The 16,087-nt window shown below is 40.6% G+C and overlaps 1 protein-coding gene across 1 annotated transcript in view; it reads left to right on the plus strand.

The window, feature by feature from the left end:
* The first annotated feature begins 614 nt into the window (after window positions 1-614).
* SRD5A2 (steroid 5 alpha-reductase 2) overlaps window positions 615-16,087 on the plus strand; it is a 46,679-nt gene continuing 31,206 nt past the window's right edge. Inside the window, exon 1 of the mRNA XM_068988814.1 lies at window positions 615-895. Coding sequence (XP_068844915.1) covers window positions 615-895 — 281 coding nt within the window. The remainder of the gene's footprint in view (window positions 896-16,087) is intronic.

Here is a 16,087-nt window from a genome sequence, read left to right on the forward strand (position 1 = left end):
GGGGCTGCAGGAAGTGCCCGGATGCTGGGCCCAGGGTCGAAGGAAGGATGCAGGGCTGAGTGGAAGCAGGAGAACGAAGGAGCACACAGAACCGGAGGAGTTGGGGAGACCCTGGTGCTGATGGTCAGTGGGTGGGGGTTGCGTGGCGCCCACACAGTGTGTGTTACGGCCGCAGAATCACCCTGGCTAACTCGTACCTGTGCTTTTCTCTTATTTCCTAGTCTCAGAAGTTGCAGCTTCAGAGGTTGATGGGTGAAGAACAAATCTTCAAAGGGCACTTAGAAGCTGAGAAGGGTGGCAGACGATGAGAGGGCGCTCTAGAGGGCGAAGGCGCTAAAATGGGCTAACAGAAGGGCCCCAGGACACGACGTTGGCTCCACGAAAGCCTTCGTCCATTCTCCGCCTGGCTGCTTCCCAAAGTGCCAGCCTTGCGAAAGGGGCATCGCTGCGAGCCTAGCCAGGGCTGACCGCACCGGGATGGGAGGTAGGATGCAGGGGCGTGAGCCAAGGCCGAAGGGGCGGACGCGGGGTGGCGTCTAGCTCTCCATAAAGGGACCGTGGGGGCCTCACTCTCTTCTGCGCTGCTAGCGGCCACCGGCAGGGAACACGGAGCAATGTCTGTTCGCTGCCAGCAGAATCCGGTGCTGGCAGGGAGTGCCACTTTGGCCGCCCTGGGGGCACTGGTCCTGTACCTCGCGGAGCCCTCCGGCTACGGGAAGTACTCGGAGAATCTGATGCCGGTGGCTATCCGTCTGCCCGCCCGCGCCGCCTGGTTCCTGCAGGAGCTGCCCTCCTTCGCGGTGCCCGCGGGGATACTCGCAGGGCAGCCCAGCTCTCTTTTGGGTCCGCCTGCGACTGTGCTTCTGGGCCTCTTCTGCGCACATTACTTCCACAGGTAGCGTTTTCCTTTGAGAGCGCGGAGTGCAGCGCTCCGCCAGGCTCCCGGCGTCCAGGAGCACAGCGCGCGGGGCGCCTGGAGGCTCGCAGAGGGGAGGTGCGGGCGGCTGTAAGGAGTGCGGGGCCGGGGGAGCGTCTGACAGAGCAGGGGCTGCGGGCCGGACGCGGGCTGGGGGAGAAGCGATCGCGGGCAGACGCCGCCTCCGCTCTCCACCGCTCCGAGCGCTTCTCAGGTCTGCTTCGTATCCTTCGACTGCGCTGGGGGAAGAGCGGGGCGGGAGGCGACCTGGAAAGCTCAAGCTGGGCAGAGCTGTTGGCCCAGCGGTAACCGCTCCGATTCCGCGCGATCCCGTGTTACCTGTGGCGTCTTGCCCATCTCCCCTTCTCATTCCTTCTTCACCTTTCCTTTACAGGGTGCGGGCGGGCTGGTTTTGAGGTCTTGAGGGAGCCCAAATATTGGCATTTCCTGAAGGAAATGTAGCTCAGAGGCTCTGGATCAACTTATCTCGGCAGGGAGATGGGCAGAGCCAGACTTAAATGGTGGGAAAGAGAATGCAATGGGAACCCCCGGGCCTGAGGAGTCCCACTTCTCCGGGCCCACGGAAAAGGGAGCGCGCTCACCACCAACTCGCTTCATGTTCCCCTGGTACATAAGTGTTAATGAGTTGAAGTTAACTTAATGTTCTTCTGAATGAAAAAAAATCCCAAGTTCAGGAGAAATTTACCTTCTGGTCTGAGACGGAAAGAAGGAAAGAAACCAAGGGATTTCCGGATTTGGCGAATGACTGCTCAAAAGAGACTCATAGGGAAAGGAACAAGCGCTTGATTCAGCTGCCCACCATGCCTAGTCATTTGCCACCTGCAGTCCCATTTAGCCCCGTTGTAACCTTGTGAGATATGCATTTACTGTGCCCGTTTTACAGACAAAGAAACTGAGGCTGTTTAAGGTTAAGTGGCTGAATGAACATGATACAGCTAGTGCCCAGCCAATTTAAAATAGCCTGCGAAACTCCGTGGCTCAAGACCTTCCAACCATGTTAAACGGGTAGATACTCTGCAAGGAGAAAACAGAATTCATAGACAGAGAAAAGTTGCCAAACCAAACCAAGAACTGGAACAGAAGCACAGCCTTTTTTGAATAGAGAATTTATGGGATCAAAAAATCAAGGAAATCTAGGCTAGGCATTAGGGTAAACAATTTGTCTCAAAGCTGAAAGGCATCGTCCTCTCTCATAATGGATCATAAGGGAAAAGTGATGCCTCATTTTGGGAAAAGGAAGTGTAGAAGAACAAGTTTTAAACTGTCTTTTCTTATAACCTCTTCTTATCCTCTGGATCTTAACCAGATTTAATATTTATGCAATTTTAACTGAATTCTCACTCTTTTAATAATTACTGCCAAGCAACCATTTTATAAATGGTTGTCCTTTTTGGATTTTATTTTACCCAGATTTAAGTGGTTTAATTTGCACAGAAAGACATTAGATGCAGAAGGTTAGAGACCAGTTTTTGATTTTGCTTGTTTTCTGAAAGCATATTTAACAGAAAAAATGTGATTTTTATCAGAAAGTTACTTTTAGCACCATAAACAATATTTTTATGAATTCATTTCATCTTGCAGTAAAGATTAGTGTTTTCGACAATCCTTTTAACAAAGAATTTTAGACTTGTTTTTAAAGCCAAAAGGTACTTTTCCTTAATAAATTATGACAAGTACATTAAAAGAACCAAGGAAGTAATTACTCATAAGATGAATATCGACATACTGTTCATCTTATTCAGGGGAAATTTAAAATGTAAGTAAAGGATCTGGGGACTAAGTCTGCCTGCAAATTCCCACTGAAAACACAACTCTGCGTGAATGAGTTGTCCCTAAGGAATGAAGATGTGATGTTTTGTACTTCATTCCCCTTGTGTGAACTCTTTGTTTGAGTCCACTGGACTATTGAATCTGTTATCATTTTGAGTGCTTACAAGGGGTTTCTCCAAGCACTATTTGAGTTATCTATAGTCCTCATACCAGCCCATTAAGGAAGTTCTATTATCACCTCCATTTTGCAGATGGGAAACTGGGGCCAAAAAATGATTAAATAACTTGCCCAAGGTCACACAGTAACCAGGGAACTAGGATTTAGGTCCATGGAGTCTGAATCCAGAGCTCAGGCTCTTAGCTACCACAATAAACTGTTTTATATTTGTTCTTGCTGTCTTGTTCTTGCCTTTTAAAAAACTATATTTAGGTTTAAAGTTAGTTTTTAAGTTATAAAAGTAATGAATAGAAATTATGAAAAGTACAAAAGTAGAAAAATTTCAATAATTTCAGCACCTGAGTACATTAATTGTTAATGTTTTGGGACATTTCCATCAAGGCTTTACTTTTTCTTGGTAGATTTTTATGCATGCTTGCTATATTGAATATATATAGATTTTAGTTCTACCTGAGTACTGTCCATAATAAAAATTTCCCACATTATCACAGAATCTTTATAAATATCATCTTAGTGGTTGCTTGTTACTTCACTTATCCTAAAAACAATCATTTATCTATCCATTAATTTATAGTTTTTGAAATAATTTAAATAATTTTTACATAAACATTTTATTAAATGGGACAATTTGTCTTTTTGTTTAGGCTAGGTTAAATAAGGCTATGATGTACATTTTGGCATCTAATATTTTTTCAGAAGTCAGGACCATTCTTTTAGCCAGGATTCCCAGAAGTGGTTCAAAGATATGAGTATTTTGGCTTTAAGTTTTAAAAGTCATTTGGGTTGATAGTGAGGGCACATTAAAAAAAAGCTCCAGACTGTCTTGGTTTTATCCTGTCCTTTGCATAGCTATGATACAGAGAATATGATGGAGGAAAAAGTGTTCACAAGAAGGCTGGATTATCTGTGGCTTAGACTCTTCTGCAAAATGTCCTTTGGGGACTATTCAGAAAGCAATATGTCCCATAGGATAGAAGGTGAAACTCTTTGTACCTTTCTCCATACAAGGATGACATGCTATAATGTGAATTTCACAAGGGCATAGGTGTTTGTCTCATTTGTTCATGGCTGTGTCTTCGTGTAGAAAGTGCTGGTACGTAGCTGGTAGTCACTAAAATTTGTTGAATGCATGAATGAACTCTTCTTCTGACATCAGTAAAGGCAGTCAGAAATGTGGGAGAGCTAGCAATTACTTAGGAATCATTGCTGAGATTGCATGGCCAGGTCAACTCAGATCATTCTCTTCCCTTCAGAATCTATTGTTGTAGATATTTGGATGGTTTAGCTACATGAAAATGACTGCTGTGTAAGCATGTTGCCTAATCCCACGTCTAAAGTTGTTTAAAGTCAGAATTTTCTCACCTCTTGTTGACCTTGATTATAACCTGAAACGATACTTTACCCCTAATCCCTGATTGATCGTTTTCTCAACTTGCCATGGTGTTTCATGCAATAGTCATCATACCACCTGAGCCTGGGGGAAGCTGAAGTTTTTTCAAGACTTGGGTGTGACCTTGGTGCTTAGATGAAAAAGGAAAATCTCTTTTCAAAAAAAGGTGACTATTTTGTAAAAAGTTGATGGCAATTTGACCTTCCATGAGGCATGTCCAGAAGCAGAGGGTAATGCACACATTAGAATCTATTTGAATTTGGAGAGAACTTTCCTGTAGTTTAGATGCTGAAACTAATGATGTTTTCTATTCAGCCAAGTACAATGAGGGCTTCAGTAAAAGGTCTTTTTGCTTGATTGTTCAGTTCATCCTCCAGGGCGTGAATCCTCCATCCTTCAAGACTCAAATCATCACTTCCTCCAAGAAGCCTTCTCTGAGTCCTTTCTCCTTTTGTAAATCAAGATGTGGTACCATTCCTTGGGCTTTCACAGCAGCCAGGGTGGCCTTCCCTGAGGCATTTCACACACTTAATCATAATTCTGTTTTAAAGAAATGTCACATTTGTCCAGGCTCCTCATTTCATAGAAGCAGAGGACCACAGAGTTTAGTCAGTTAGGGGCAAAGAAGGGACTGGGACGTGAGTCTCCTGTGCCCTGTCGATGCTTCTCCAATCTCATGACCTGGACACGTCTCAAATATTCAGAAGTAATCAAACCTTGTGAAGGAAATTAGTTATTGGCTGAAAATCAGAACGATGATTAATGTGGACATTGGAAACCATCTTAACAAATCTCTCCTTTTACACACTGAGAAGAGAGGCCCACATGGAATAAACTGAATTCTTGTGGTCACTTAATCATGTGTTAAGGACATTCATGAGGCATAATTTGGATCAATTAAGATTAACTGAGAGATTCTTTAAAATGGGGGTCAGCAAGCTTTTTCTGTAGAAAAGCTAGATGGTAGCTATTTGAGGCTTTGCAGTCATAAAATCTCTGCTACAGTAGGTACTCAACTCTGCTATTGTAGCATGAAAACACAGACAGTATGTAGAGAAGTGAGTGTGGTAATGTTCCGGTAAAACTTCATGTACAGAAACAGGTAGTGGGCTGTATTTGGCCTGTGGGTCATATTTTGCCAGTCCTTCCTTAAGAAAATCATGAGTAGCATAGCTTTCCATTTAGTTCTCTGTTAAATTATATCATAAAATTGTGTTAAATCCTGTATAAAAGCAGTGGACGTAGTCTAGGAAAATTCTGCTACCTTTTAATCGGAATTTGGTAGTAAATCTCATTTTTTGAGGATTCCTGGGTTCTGAGTCCTTTATTTGAAACTTTGTGGGAAATAGTAGGAGCCTTGGAGTTTACATTCTAAATGGGGTGACATCATAAGCACATCTGAAACATATACAGCCATGTTTGCCAGAGATGTAAACAAGGTTTAGAGATCGTGACCACTTTTACCGCATTGAAGAAGGGACCAACTTCTTACTCGTTTTAAGTCTAATTTAATGTCACTTAAAAGAACAATCATGATAAGGAAACAGCGATCCTTGTTGGTGAAGTGATGTGTATGAAGTTACATGGTGAGGAAGGGGCAGAGTGGGGCTTGAACTTGCATCTCCCAATTCTTTTTCAGAGTTCCACTAGCTCAGAACTGTGCTGGGCTCTAGGGGGAACACACGAAAGAAGTACACTAGCTGGTCCTTGCCCTCCAGTAGGAAGGCAGGAAAATGCATCATGGTGTGTCTGACACTCCATCTGGTGTGAAAGCTTGGTGATGGCCGTGTCAGTGTGAGAGGTCCAGGACGGGTGGGAAAATGCAAATTAAGGGACATGTGGACCGTGGTCATGCTGCTGAACGTGCTGAGGTCTCTGATGCCTGTCTAAGTGTGCAAATAGGTGAGTGGGTTTTGAGGAAGCCCAATAAATAATGACGCCCCTCTTCCCCACCTAGATTCATAGTCAACTAAGAGACCCAGGAATTAGGCAACTAGAGACAAATTACCACCCTTATTAGTGGTAAAGCTGGTTTGGGGCAACATGGTTTCCATTTTGGATCTTTACACTGCCTCTCAGAAATACTCAGCAACAACGATGGCTAACTACCACAGGCCTTACGCAGGAGTGCCTGTTCTGGAAAGACAGCAGAATGAGAGAAGGCCTGAGCTGCAAACATTCCTTGAGAGGTCCTGCTTTCAAATTTATCATTTATTCCTCCTTTCCTGAGAGGAAATTTGTGAGGGGGAGTGGAAAGGCCAGGAGGGATACTCAACTGAAGGGCCCTCAGTAAGCATGAGGGGGAACATGAATGTTTTCTGTTACCAGGTAGACCATGAAAATTGTCTGCCTATTGATTTTTGCCAGAGCCTGGCAAGTTGGTTCTGGAACCTGGGGCCCTTCCCATTTTGCTTTTTGACTCCTTGCCACATATGGCAATGGGGATATCAAAGGCTGGATTCAAGATGTTTAAAAAGTTGCTGTGCTCAACCCAACAGCCTTTGAGGAGACTCAGCTTAGTATAGGAGCTCTAAATTTTAAAACCCTCTGAACTGGGGCCAGCAGTGCAATTTGCCTTCCATTTGGTTATGGAAGGGGGATAAAGGAAGGAGAAACCAACATTTATTGAGCTCCGGGTGTTCCTGGAATTATGTTATGTGTTTTGTATCAGTTATCTCATTTTGTCCTTGAGACAACTGCTGTTATTAATGTGGTCTCACAAATAATTGTGCTCTGCCTGATTGTGGTGATTGGTGGGAGGGAAGGGGAGTGATGAGCAAGCACTTAGCTGGTCCTTAAAGGATGGTCTATTCCCAGGTTTGTGAGTGGGAATGAGACATTCAGTCAGGGAAAGGGGGCTGTTTGGTAACCTAGGATTTAAAATCGCCCTATGCGCCATGTGTGCTCCAGCTTAGAATACGTCTCCTCTTTTTAATATCAAATCTCTCTTTTATCGTGCCATAATATCTGATCCTACTATCCAAGCCTTAAATCAGTTCTGGACTATTTTCAAGATTCTCCCGTTATACTTACTTCATGTTGTCAAGGCTGATCCTAAAAGTTACTGTGAAGAAAGTAAGGCCATTTGCTTTTGACAGTTTTCCTATTTGACAGTGAAAAATCCCAAATCCTTTTCTGTGTGCATTCTTTGTTTCTTGCTCCTGCCTCTATCTGTCCTCTTTCAACAGCACTGCTTGGTCTCACTTCAGTCTCCCAGTGAATGTTCTTTACTTACTAAAAGTTCCCTATCTGATAAACAAATCTAAATCCTAGTGTGTTAGGTCCTTTGTTTTCTTGTTATTGAATTTTGAAAATTCTTATATATTCTAGATACAAGTTCTTTACCAAATATGTGCTTTGAAATTAGTTTCTCCTGGTCTGCATGACTTATCTTTTTTCATTCTGTATCTTTTGAAAAACAGAGGTTTTTAATTTTGATGAAGTCCAGTTTTTCTATTTCTTTTCATGCAATTAGATCTAAGAAACCTTTATCTAGTCTAAGGTCACATAGATTTTCTCTTATTTTCTTATAAAAGATTTATTGCTTCAGGTTCTACATTTTTGTCTATGACCTATTTTGAGTTAATTTTTATATAGGGTTAGAAATATGAATCAAAGTTCTTTCTTTTGCATATGGATAGCCGATTGTTCCAGTACCAATTGTTAAACATACTTTTCTTTCTCTAATGAAATTGCTCCTGTACCTCATGATATGAACAAATACTCTGCTAAAAAAAACATATGAACGGCAAATAAAAACAGGGAAAGATGCTCAACATCATTAGTCATTCAGTTCAGTTCAGTTCAGTCACTCAGTCGTGTCTGATTCTTTGCAACCCCATGGACTGCAGCACACCAGGCCTCCCTGTCCATCGCTAGCTCCCGGAGTTTACTCAAACTCATGTCCTTTGAGTTGGTGATGCCATCCACCCATCTTGTCCTCTGTCGTCCCCTTTTCCTCCTGCCTTCAATCTTTCCCAGCATCAGGGTCTTTTTCAGTGATTCAGTTCTTTGCATCAGGTGGCCAAAATATTGGAGTTTCAGCTTCAGCATCAGTCCTTCCAATGAATATTTAGGACTGATTTCCTTTAGGATGGACTGGTCGGATCTCCTTGCAGTCCAAGGGACTCTCAAGAGTCTTCTCTGACACCACAGTTCAAAAGCATCAATTCTTCAGTGCTCAGCTTTCTTTATAGTCCACCTCTCACATACATACACATACACATACACATACAATCTCACATCTCACATCACATGTGATGTCACATGACATTAGTCATTAGGGAAATGCTAATCAAACTACAATGGGATACCAGTATGTTTCCATTAGAATGGCTACATTAAAAAGACTAAATGTACCAAGTGCTACTGAGGATGTGGAAGACTAGAACACTTATACATTGTTGATAGGAATGTGAAATGGCAATCTCTTTGGAAAACATTTTGAAGTCTCTTAAACAGTTAAATATAAACATACCATGTGACCTGCCCATTCCGTTACTAGCTCTTTTTCCAAGCAACATAGAAGCATATGTTGACACAAAGACTTGTATACAAATGTTTCTAGCAGCTTTATTTGTAGTAGCCAAAAACTGGAAACCACCCAAATGTCCATCAAAAAGTAAATGAGTAAACAAACTGGTATAGCCAAATAATCGAATAGTACTCCATCATAAAAATGAATGAACTATTGATATGAGCTACAAGGATGAAGCTCAGAATAATTATTCTGGGTAAAGAAGCCAAGCAAAAAGAGAGTGCATGCTTTATGACTCCATTTGTATACAACTCTGTGAAATCCAAACCCATCTATGGAACCTGAAGGACATCAGTGATTTCCTGGGGACAAAGGGAGAGACAGAAGGATGAGATTATGAGGAGGATGAACAAAATTTTGGTGGAGATGGATATGTTCATTATTTTGATGTCATGACTGTTTTAAAATTTATCAAACTGCATGCTTTAAATATGTGCAGTTGATTATTAATTATATCTCAATGAAGATTAAAAAAACTATAAGTAGACCTATGAAAAAACTGTGTGTATGTGTGGTTTTGTGTCACTGACAATTGTTTAGACTTTCTGTGAGGTGATGTTTAACAGCTGAATAGCTGTTCACTTTCTTCCCCCAGAAATTTCACTTGAGGAGGATACTCAAGGGAAATAGTCCAAAAGAAAGAAACAATTTACATAAAATTATGGTGTTATGGTTCACAACTGTAGAATACTGGAAGTTACTTAAATGCTGTACTATTAAGGGCTGATTGTAACTAATATGATTGAATATTATGTATACTTCAAATCTGTGTCTTGGATCTGTGTCTGATGAAAATAAGTATAATGTATAAGGTCACTTAGTGAAGAAATAGTGCAAAATGAATATGCTCTGAGAAATCCCTTTCAACACTTATGAATTAATATATTCATTAAAGTGATATGAATAGCTGATAATTTTGGTTTATAGATTTGTATGTAATATTTTCAAAGTGTTTAATTGTATAACTCTCACTATACCTAATATGTAATCAGAGAAGGCAATGGCACCCCACTCCAGTACTCTTGCCTGGAAAATCCCATGGACAGAGGAACCTGGAAGGCTGCAGTCCATGGGGTCACTGAGAGTCAGACACGACTGAGCTACTTCACTTTCACTTTCCACTTTCATGCATTGGAGAAGGCAATGGCAACCCACTCCAGTGTTCTTGCCTGGAGAATCCCAGGGACGGGGGAGCCTGGTGGGCTGCCATCTACAGCATCACACAGAGTCGGACACGACTGAAGCGACTTAGCAGCAGCAGCAGAACTATACCGAATAGAAGGCATAATACTGACATCATGAGATTTTAAGTTACCTTGCTAGCTATATAGTTAAATGCCAATAGAGATCAAGACATTTCTACAAGAATGGATAAACACAAGGTCCTACTGTATAGCACAAGAAACTATTAATATAAGCAATATCTTGTGATAAACCATAATGGAAAAGAATATAAAAAAGAATATATATGTGTATAACTGAGTCATTTTGTGGTACAGCAGAAATTAACACAACACTCTAAGTCAACTATACTTCGATAAAATGACAAATTAAAAGGAAAGATCTTTCTACAAATAAGCATTGCTTTGAGGGGAAAGTCACAACTCCATGATCTCCCCCACTAAGCCACTATGACATCACTAACTTCTAAAATTGTCATCTTTCGTTTTGACCCTTTGAGTTAGGGTATTGAAGATTCCTTAAAATGGAGTTGTGTTTAAAGTTGTTGTTCTATTGCTCAGTCGTTCAGTTGTGTCTGACTCTTTGTGACCCCATGGACTGCAGCACACCAGGCTTCCCTGTCCTTTACCATCTCCAGGAGCTTGCTCAAACTCATATCCAGTGAGCTGGTGATGTCATCCAACCATCTTGTCCTCTGTCATCCCCTTCTCCTCCTGCCTTCAGTCTTTCCCAGCATCAGGAATTTTCTAATGAGTCGGCTCTTCATATCAGTTGGCCAGAGTATTGGAGCTTCAACTTCAGCATCAGTCCTTCCAATTAAAGCAGAGATTTTTGTAGTTTGGTTGAAATCCATCATATTGATATTTGTTTCTATTTGTCTCTCTGTTATTTGTTCATATTTTCCCTCTATCTTCCATCTTTTGAATTGAGTGTTATTTTATTCCATTTTATATCACCATTTACTTTCAAGTGATATTATACCACTTCATGTACAGGAATATGAAATAATATACTTCCATTTCTCCCCTGTTGACCTTTATGCTGTTGTATTTGTTTTACTCCCACACATGCCATAAGAAGCTTCAACATATTGCTCTTATTTTTGTTTAAACAGTCAATTATCTTTTAAAGGGATTTAAATGATAAAATCACGTATTTGCCATTTCTGATGTTCTTTACTTTTGAATGTTGATCTATATTTCTATCTTATTTTTTCTTTTGCCTGAAGAATTTAATTTTTTAGGACAGTTTTTTTTCATATTTTGAATATCTGAAAATGTCTTTATATCTCCTTTATTTCTGAAGGTATATAATTCTAGATATAACATTCTAGATTGCAGCTATTTACTTTCAGTACTGTAAATATGTTGCTCCACTGTTATCTTGCTTACATCATTTCCAAAAAGAAACCTGTCTTTTCCCTGATCTTTTTCCTCTTTTATGAAACTGTCTCACAGATCACTGATGCTTTTATCACTTTTTAAGATTTTTTTTCAGTGTGTTTCTTTTGGATAGTTTCTGTTGCTATGTCTTCAAGTGTACAGTCTTTTATTCTGTGATATCTTATGTATTATTAATCCTGTTTCCAGTCTCAGACATTGCAGTTTCCATGTCTAGAAGTTCGATTTTGGCCTTTTTTGCTATTTTCTATGTCTTTACTTAATTTTACATGCATATGAAATACAATAATAATAGTTTTAATGTCATTGTCTGGTAATTCTAACATCTGTGTTTTCCTGCTTCTTTGCATGTCTGGTAATCTGGACAGAGGAACTTGGTGCATGGAGTCAGAAAGAGTCATGACTGAGCAACTAAATACATTTCGGCACATTGTACCTTGCTGGCTATTGCATATTTTTGTATTCCTATAAATGTTCTTGAGCTTTGTTCTGGGGTGCAGTTAAGTTCCTTGGAAGTAATTTGGCCCTTTCAGATCTTGATATGATTTTCTAGGTACTTCTAGAAGAGCGCTAGTGCAAGAGCTAATTAATTCTCTCCTCTGATCCAAGGCCTTGTTGAGTACTCTACCCAGTGTCCCATGTATTACAAGCTTTTCCTTCTGGCTGGTGGTGATGGGCTCTATTGCTGGACCATTCGGAATGACATCAGAATCCCTATAAAACTGGGCTACAGTGTAAAGTCAAACAGCTAGAATTAGAAAACCACAGTTTTGTTTTTGCAAACAAGGAGAAATATAGGATACAAAGTTGTAGCTTAGAGAAATGATGTATTTGTGTCCAACAGTGAACATGTCTTGTCCTTAGCTTAACTTGGTAAGCTTGCTGAACTTTATACTTCAAGGTGAAAACCACCCAATGTCACAATTTACAATTTGTTATTTTGGTCATGGTCATTTATCATGAGTGGCTGAGCAGGTGTGTTTACACAATGCCAAAACACACACCAAACCTGTCAACTTAAAAAGAAGAGATAAACTAGTTATTCAAATTAATTGATTAGTTACTCAGGTCAAGAGATCCATCTGGGTCTATTAGTACACTAGGATCTTGATCTTAGGAACGAACAAACAAATAAATGAATAGGGTCAGTGGTCTGTAGCCTGTCTCTTGTAGGAGGTTGTACCTCAATGATGATTACTCATTCCATCACTCAGAAGAATCCTCAGTTTCTTAAAATTTTGGTAATTAATTGGCTATTCAGACTGAACTTCTATTTTGATGTAGAGGCAGAAAGAAAGAGGAAAATTGAATGAATGAGCAATTCCAAGTTCTCTCAATACTACCAGGACAAAAATATTAACAGACAATATAAACAGGAAACGTAAAAATGGTATACTCTGTTTTAGGTCTTTATGACTGGTCATCTCAACATTTTTCATAATTTTAATATATCTATTGGATCATGACCACCAGATAATTCACACCAGATGATATTTGCAAGAGGTTGACAATGGAACCTATCTGTTCTGGAATTTTTCCCATGGTACAACCCTTATGAAAAATGATCAACCATTCTACTGCAGGGGGAAAAAAGTAGTTTTATTGAATTGAGGCCCTTAAAAAATACTCTAATTTCTCTATGTGTACATTTGGAGAAACCAAAACATCTGGTCACTGCCAATTTGAAAAGTTTGTTAAATTTGCCATTGGAGGTATGAAGTCAGTGGTTTTTAACCCTGGCTACACGTTGGAGTCATCTGGGGCGATTCTTAAGTGCTGCTGAGGCTCCCAATCCTATGCCCTTGATCCTGAGTTATTTATCTTCAATGTGCCTCTTCACCTTTAACATTGGGTGATTTGAATATGCAACCAAAGGTGAGAGCCTCCAATGTAGACAAATCCCCGTAAAACTGGCATTTTTTTCGTACAGTGAATGCAATAGAGCAAAGTGCTCAAGAACATAAACTGTGAAAATAGTTCCATCTGGACTTGGATCTCAACTGTGATATTTCATAGCTGTACCAATTGGGACTAATTTAATCTCACTGTGCCTTAGTTTCTTCATCTGCACAGAGGATAATTACAATATTACCTATCTCCTAGGGTTGCTGTAAAGATTAAATGAGTTAATATGTGCAAAGTACTTAGAACAGTACCTGGAGCATAGTAAGCACTGTATAAATATTAGTTGTATGTGGTTCTTTGCTGGCAGTTCCCTTACAGGATGTCTGAACTGAAATTAGTCATCTAACAAGGTGACTGGTTCCCTGTAGTTGCTATAATAAATTACCACAAACTGGATGGCTTAAAACAACAGAAATTTTTTCTGTCATCATTCTGGAGGCCAGAAGTCTGAAATTTTTCTCTCTTGTCCTTTTGGAGGCCAGAAGGCGTCAGCTGGGTTCCCTGTGGAATCTCTAAAGGGAGATCCTTCCTTGGCTCATTAAGCTTCAGCAGTTGCCTATATTTCTTGGCTTATCTATGTTCTATCTTCCCATTTCCTTTTTCTCTGTGTATCTTTCCTCTCTTCTGCTCCTTTCTTGTGTAAGGATACGTGTGACAGCATTTAGCGTCTATTCAGGTTATCCAGGATAGCATCATCTTCTCAAGATCCTTAATTTAATTTCATCGTTTGCCATGTAAGAATTTTCACTCTTTTGCTATAATGAAGTAACAGTCACAAATTCTGGGGAGTAAGGCATAAACATATTTTGGGGGCCAGCATTCCAACCACAACACAAGGTCCATAATTAAACATAAGCTTGGATGGCATGCACCACGGACTCATTCTGAATTTAGTCACTTTTGCATTTGACCTGTACTTCCCACTCTCTAAGATGTCCAAAACCATTACTCACATTAATAGGTATCATCTGAGTCTATAGACAAGTGACTGTTCATCATTTCTTGGGAAGCACTTGGGGAAGTAGGCCAAGGGCTCAGAGGACTGGTTGGCCTAATGCTCTTTGGCGTTCAGAAAGGCTCCTGCAAGGAAAGGCCTCTTGGTGAGTTCTGCTCCAAGAAAATAACTTTGGGGAAACTCTATTTTATGATCAAACACAACTCAAAACCTTCACCAATTCTGGCTTTAAATATGGAAAAGTTCGATGCTCATTTTACAAGAGAACAGTGTGGTGTTGTATTAATCAGGACTTTCAGTTTCAAGTGACAGAAAATTCAAGTAGGTTTAAGTAAAATCTGAATTAATTACCTTTCATGACTGGAAAATTCTAACTTCAGGTCCAGATTGATTTAGTGGTTCCAAAGATACCATCCAGATCTGGTTTCTCTCTGCAGCTGTTGGTTCTACTTCTTTTACTGGCTCTGTTTTCAGAAAGGCTGTCATTTGGTGGTAAGAAGACAACTGCAGCATCTAAGAGTGTATATCCTCCATGGGGTCACAAAGAGTTGGACATGACTGAGCGACTAAGCACATCCTCTCAGATCCAGGGCATGTGGAAAAGAAGAGTTTTAGAAAAATCATAAGCCAAACCTTATTGGAGTTTATATGCCCGTCTCTGAAATAGCCAGTGTAGTAGGGTTCTCCTTGTTCTGACTGGCTGAGAATGAACCTTTTCACAGAGTAAGATGGGAAGGAAGTGGGTCCCTGGTGGAGAACCAGGGTAGTTACCTAAGGAGGAAGAATGAATGTTGGGTGACAGACGCCAGCGAATGACTACCAGAGACGCAACAAGATCCTTGGACTAAAATGACTGAAAAACCAAACATGGATTCTTTTGAAGGGCATGTGGAATTTTTTTCCAATTGGATATTTTGATCTTAATTTTCCTTTCCAATTAGAAATGAGTGAGTTGTTTTGAAGCAGAAGACCTTCTTTTAAATCTCATTTCTGCTGTCCCTTTGTAACCATGTGGCCTTAGGAAAGCTACCACACCTCTGTAAGCTTCGTATTCTTCACTGGCCTAACAATAGTAACACACACACACACACACACACACACACACACACACACACACACACTCAGAATAAAAACCTTCTTCTCAGGACATCAGGGTGCATTAACAGAATAAGCCTATGTAAACACAATCTGATTGGTATCAAAAAAACATCTGCCCCAATAATTCTTTCTGTGGCCTTGAAATATGTCTGAAATCCTATCATTCAAGTATTTTCTTTGGTTTAAAGCAGTGTATCTCCAGAGAGCTAGGTAAAGAATTCCAAGCAATTTTCAAAAATTCCAAGGAAAGGTAACAGGAAATCTTGAGTCACTGACTACTCTTTATCTGCCACTGCAGATGGTGACTGCAGCCATGAAATTAAAAGACGCTTACTCCTTGGAAGAAAAGTTATGACCAACCTAGATAACATATTCAAAAGTAGAGACATTGCTTTGCCGACTAAGGTTCAGTAGTCATGTATGGATGTGAGAGTTGGACTGTGAAGGAGGCTGAGCGCTGAAGAATTGATGCTTTTGAACTGTGGTGTTGGAGAAGACTCTTGAGCGTCCCTTGGACTGCAAGGAGATCCAACCAGTCCATTCTGAAGGAGATCAGCCCTGGGATTTCTTTGGAAGGAATGATGCTAAAGCTGAAACTCCAGTACTTTGGCCACCTCATGCGAAGAGTTGACTCATTGGAAAAGACTTTGATGCTGGGAGGGATTGTGGGCAGGAAGAGAAGGGGACAACAGAGGATGAGATGGCTGGATGGCGTCACTGACTTGATGGACGTGA

This window comes from Capricornis sumatraensis, chromosome 1 (genome assembly GCF_032405125.1).
Source record: "Capricornis sumatraensis isolate serow.1 chromosome 1, serow.2, whole genome shotgun sequence".
NCBI lineage: Eukaryota > Metazoa > Chordata > Mammalia > Artiodactyla > Bovidae > Capricornis > Capricornis sumatraensis.